The 5,192-nt window shown below is 44.6% G+C and overlaps 1 protein-coding gene and 1 pseudogene across 1 annotated transcript; both read left to right on the top strand.

Annotated features, from left to right (window-relative positions):
- The first annotated feature begins 1,956 nt into the window (after nucleotides 1–1,956).
- LOC103006538 (SNRPN upstream reading frame protein-like) lies at nucleotides 1,957–2,178 on the top strand. Its single transcript, XM_057558442.1, has one exon. The coding sequence runs from the start codon at nucleotides 1,960–1,962 to the stop codon at nucleotides 2,176–2,178; it is 219 nt and encodes a 72-aa protein (XP_057414425.1). The 5' UTR covers nucleotides 1,957–1,959.
- A 195-nt stretch (nucleotides 2,179–2,373) lies between these two features.
- Nucleotides 2,374–3,095, top strand: LOC103006248 (small nuclear ribonucleoprotein-associated protein N-like; annotated as a pseudogene).
- The last annotated feature ends 2,097 nt before the right edge of the window (nucleotides 3,096–5,192 follow it).

The following is a 5,192-nucleotide window of genomic DNA, read 5'->3' as shown; positions in this document are numbered from 1 at the left end:
ATAGTTGGCTCTCCCTCCAAAGCAGCTGGTCCTCTTAGTACCCCTTGGGGCTTGTCTTCTACCTTCTCGCCTTTCCCATAAGGGGTGTTTCTCCGTTTGTGTCCAAATCCTTTTAACCCTTCAACAAACAGTAACAAACCTCTGAAAACTTCAGCTTGCCCCAGTCTCACCCCTTGCAAACTACCAAGCAAATTTAGCATTTACCTGTGGCAGGTGTTTGTAGCTAATCTAACACTCTTCCTTTGTTACCTGCTGGTGTTGTGTGTGGAAGTTTCTTCTCTCAGATACACACTAAATCCTTCAATACAAGGACTGTATCTTTTAGACTTTTTTCTCCTTGCACCTAGTTTGGTAATGGATGCTCAGTTGGTGTTAAATAAAGATTGGAAGAATTTAATGGAAATACGTAAAAGAAAAAAGGACATCAGTCCCTAAGTTTTCTTACACAGGGAGATGTAGAAGCTACAGTTTCTGGGGTAAGTTTGGAAAAAAACAGTAACAAAAATAAACAACAACAACAAAATATCAAATCTCTGCCTCAACGTGTAACAGTACTAAGTTAATGGATAGAATATAATTGAATTGAATTGAATTGAATTGAATTGAATTACACTTGTTAAGACCCCAGAGCTTTTTCACGATATGTCTAAGCAATAGAGAAAAGGAATTTATTTCATCTATAACCTTTGGATGAATTAGAATCCTCAGTAATTTATGGCCTAGAGGGCCCTCAAGGGGAAGAGGGCTTCTTTCAGTTTCTGTGGTGGGCACTTTCACCAATACAGACTGACCCCAGGCAGGCTCAGACCTACCTGGTATGATCAGAAAGGCTCCATGAGGCCCAGCCTGCCCCCAGATATCTCATAGATTGGAGAATATGTGGATTTATAATGCAATTTTGGTTTTATTACTATTGTTTTTAAAGCAGGATTGTGTTTGTGTGTGCGGGGGGGGTTGCTTTGTTTTGTTTTTTGTTTTTTGTTTTTAATTGGGCCACGCCACTCAGCTTGCAGGATCCTAGTTCCTCGACCAGGGATTGAAGCCGCGCCCTTGGCAGTGAAAGTGCGGAGTCCTAACCACTGGACCGCCAGGGAATTCCCACAGGATTGTTTTTTGATTAAGCATAAGCAGGATATTAATGTAGATTAAAGTAGAACAGCTCTGATTGAAGTCAGGTTGGGGAGATGTGGATGCCTAACCTGATAATTCAGCTGATAAAACCATAGCGGCCCCTCTGGGAGACCCCAGTGTTCCTGGGAACACTATATGAAAAGCATTTTTCTATTCCAACCCCCTTTTGATACAAATGTGTAGACTGAATCAAATCCACATGGTTAGCTAACAACAAACGGCTATGAAATCCAATCTTTTGGTTAACTAGCCAAGTTTTTTTTGTTGTTGTTTTTCTATATCACCTACCTGTGTTAGTGGATTAAGTCCTTGTCACCAGCAGGCCACTGATAATAGGTACATATGTGACATTGGAGGACTGGGCCGTTGGGCCTCCTTTTAACACAGCTGAGACAAGTTTAAAGTCAGATGAGGGACTTGACTAAGGAGGGATGGCTACTTGAGGATCTTCAAAGACAAAGCAAATGTGAGGTGGAGGTGGTTGATTTCAACTTGACCATTCCCGCGCCTTCATGGTTGAAGTCTTGGCACCGGCTTCAGCTCAGCTTGGCTGTCCCATGTGCACCTAGTCCTGGATCACAAGTTTACATCAATTTCAATCCTGCCTGTGTTGAGAGGAGCTGCCACAGGGATTTGCTTAGGGTGCTGCGAATTATGCTTCTCCTACACACAGCATGATATAGGTTATGCTATAGTCTTTTATAGCATTTAAAAAATTGGCGGGGAGAGCCAGCCTATTAGTTGGTGCCCCCTCAGCAAAGGCAGCGTAGAGTGGGGCGGCCACCGGAGATGCCTAACATTGTGTTCTGAAGAGCAGCCAGAGGCGCGATGGAGCGGGCCAGGGACCGTTTACACCTGAGATGGACCACAGAACAGCACGTGCCAGAGGTAGAAGTCCAAGTCAAACGGAGAAGAACAGCCTCACTGAACAACCAGGAGTATCACCTGTACCCACGGCGATCTCAGCAGCAGCAGCAAGTACCTGTGGTGGATTTCCAGGCGGAACTGAGACAGGCATTCTTAGCTGAGATACCAAGAGGTGGTTAAAGCAGTATTGGAATGCCCAGGTAGAAGATTCCAAGAGAGAAAAAAAAACCAGGCTCTATCTACTATTCGAAGCTTCCACCCCAGTTTGCATTATTTGTAGGAGAACCTGCGTCATACCTTGATCTGTAGCCTTCCCTTAGGTCTTAGGGATCCTGAAACTTTCCTCTGGACATTGGATTTGGTGGAAAAGCAATCATGACTGTGGGAAAGAGCAGCAAGATACTACAGCACATTTACTATGGGATGAGATGTATCTTGCAAGATGACCAGATCTTCATTGGTGCCTTTAAGGCTTTTGGCAAGCATATGAACTTGATCCTCTGCGAGTGTGATGAGTTCAGGAAGATCAAGCCAAAGAATGCTAAGTAGCCAGAGCATGAAGAAAAGCGGGTTTTGGGTCTGGTGTTGCTGCATGGGGAGAACTTGGTTTCCATGACTGTGGAGGGACCCACCCCCAGAGATACTGGCATTGCTTGGGTACCACTTGCTGGAGCTGCAGGAGCCCCTGGGGTTGGTAGCGCAGCTGGCAGAGGTGTTCCAACTGGTGTTCCAATGCCCCAGGCTCCTGCTGGATTAGCAGGCCTTGTCTGAGGGGTTGGGGGCCCATCCCAACAGGTAATGACCCCACAGGGAAGAGGCACTGTCACAGCTGCTGCAGTTCCTGCTACTGCCAGCATTGCTGGAGCCCCAACTCAGTATCCACCAGGACGGGGGACTGCACCTACACCTGCTGCTCGAGTAACCCCACCTCCAGGAATTATGGCTCCTCCACCTGCTATGAGACCACCCATGGGCCCACCAATTGGGCTTCCTCCTACTCGAGGGACGCCAATAGGCATGCCCCTCCAGGAATGAGACCCCCTCCACCAGCAATAAGAGGTCCATCTCCCCCAGGAATGCATCCACCAAGACCCTAGGATACTATTGATCCTTCTTAGTCACTTTTTTTCCTGCAATGTGTCTTGTGAAATGTGTGGACTGTTTGTGAGCCTTTTGTCCCCTCTGCTGCATTAATATTAACTAATAAATTCATAGATCAATTACACTGTGAGGTACTGTTGTACAAAAGAAAATTGGGGGATTGTCTATATTGCAGAATGTCCTTTCATTCTTTCACTAATAGAGGCAGCAGGATGTAGAAGAGAATATGGTATGGGGACTCAAGGGATCTATATTCTAGACCAGATCTTTTCACCAATTAGCTCTGTGTTTGGGGGACATATTATTAGGCTCTCTGCACCCCCGTGTCCTCATCTATAAAATAATGCCCTCTGGCTCAGATTTGTTTCTGAAATGCACTTGGCTTTACTGGGCCATCAGAAAAATCTAATGTTCTCTATCTGGTAACTTTGAGTTAAATTATATTAAAACAAAAGAAATAATTATATGCAGTCATTTTATGAATAAAATGCTTCTATATGCCAAGAATTTTAAATTAGGCTCCATGACAAAAACATTTATTTTTGATATCAGTGAAAACTTGAGATAAGTCAGTAAGGATGGTATTAAGCCTTGTAAATATCATCCAACTGTGACTTGGAACTGTGGAACTGTCCCCATGGGTGAGAACATCTGGGCAGACTGCTGGCTTCATTTCAGACGTTCACTTATCCAATACATGCTTGCTTTGTTTCTTCCACATCTCATTATTCAATTAAAAAACATATATTCAGTTGATACCATGGATTCATTCAATAAATGTCATTTGATGCATCTTGAAGGAGGAACCTGCTACATATGTAACACTGTTTTCATTGTTAATAATAATACTATCAATATAAAAGATAAGTTCCCAACTTTGAAGATCTAATAATCTCACTCAGGAGGGAAAATGTATATGGTAAAGAGATAGGTGACTTCATATGACAGTACATGAATAGGGTCCAAGAGAAGGATACAGGATATAAGGATATAAGCTTTGGAGTGAGGGGGCGTGATGATGTGGGCTAGGGTAGACAGGAAGTGTTCAGGAACGTCTTCCGCTGTTCCTTAACACATAAAACTAGCACAGGTGAAGAGGAGGAGAGAGGCCACTTTAGGTAGGGGAAAGGACTGTGCAAAAGCAGCGAATTAGATAAGATTAAGAGATACATGAATTTGCTAAAGATCCAGGTCCATATGGAAAGAAAGGCTTCTAGTGGGGGCAGGAATGGCATAGAATCTTCCATTCTGGGAAGGTATTGAAAGTCAGGCAAAGAATTTTGGCCGTTATCTCACAGGTACAGAGGTCCTTCTTTCCTTTTCCTTTATAAGCTGTTTTGCTCAGTGGAAATGTTATTAGCAAAATCACAGAGGAGTCCTAAGAGAAAAGGAAAAAAAAAATACTGTAGAAAAGCCACTTGGGGAGCAGGTGAGAACAAGAGGTTAAAAAACACTGGAAAACATGACTGAGGCAGCAGAGCTTGGAGGGCCCATGAGGAAGGCAGAGACCAGACTGTGTGACCATTTCAGGGTTCAGTTTCTCTTGCTCTGGATACCGTGGGCTGGAAGGCAGTGCAGGGTACCAAGGAGGTGTCTGGAGGAGAATGCTGGAGAAAGAGAGCAGAACAAAAGGAAGAGACCAGGAGAAGATAGATGGAGACAGAGAATCAGACAAGAGTGAAGGATGAGGGGAACAAAGAGTGCATGGTCAATGAGGTGGAAGACAAAGGAAATTAATCAAAATGATTATGTGGCAGGTTTGGAGTTCAACTCACAAATTCAGGTGCATAAGAATATGTAACTATTTTACGTAAATTATTCTCCTTTTATTTCAAGCCCCCAGTCGGCAGGAGGCAGAAATGTAATCTCAGTCACTTCAGCTTCCTCCCGTCAAATCCCCGAACTTGTCCCTCATTTCTGGGGCCTTCAGTAGTACCAAGGCGATGGGGGTGGCTGGAGCGGGCAGGGCATCTGCCCTTGGTTGGGCGTCTGTCCACTGAGCATGTGTCAGTCCGGCCACAATCACCAGGTGATGCAGTTCACCGCTGAGGCACACCTCACTCTTACCTAGCAGGCATTCAGGGCCTCCCAGG

The sequence above is a fragment of the Balaenoptera acutorostrata genome, chromosome 12 (genome assembly GCF_949987535.1).
Source record: "Balaenoptera acutorostrata chromosome 12, mBalAcu1.1, whole genome shotgun sequence".
Taxonomy (NCBI): domain Eukaryota; kingdom Metazoa; phylum Chordata; class Mammalia; order Artiodactyla; family Balaenopteridae; genus Balaenoptera; species Balaenoptera acutorostrata.
This window is presented reverse-complemented; position numbering and strand designations above follow the sequence as displayed.

Excerpts from the sequence above, each read along its gene's own strand:
- LOC103006538 (XM_057558442.1), top strand. The coding sequence starts at position 1,960 with ATGGAGCGGGCCAGGGACCGTTTACACCTGAGATGGACCACAGAACAG.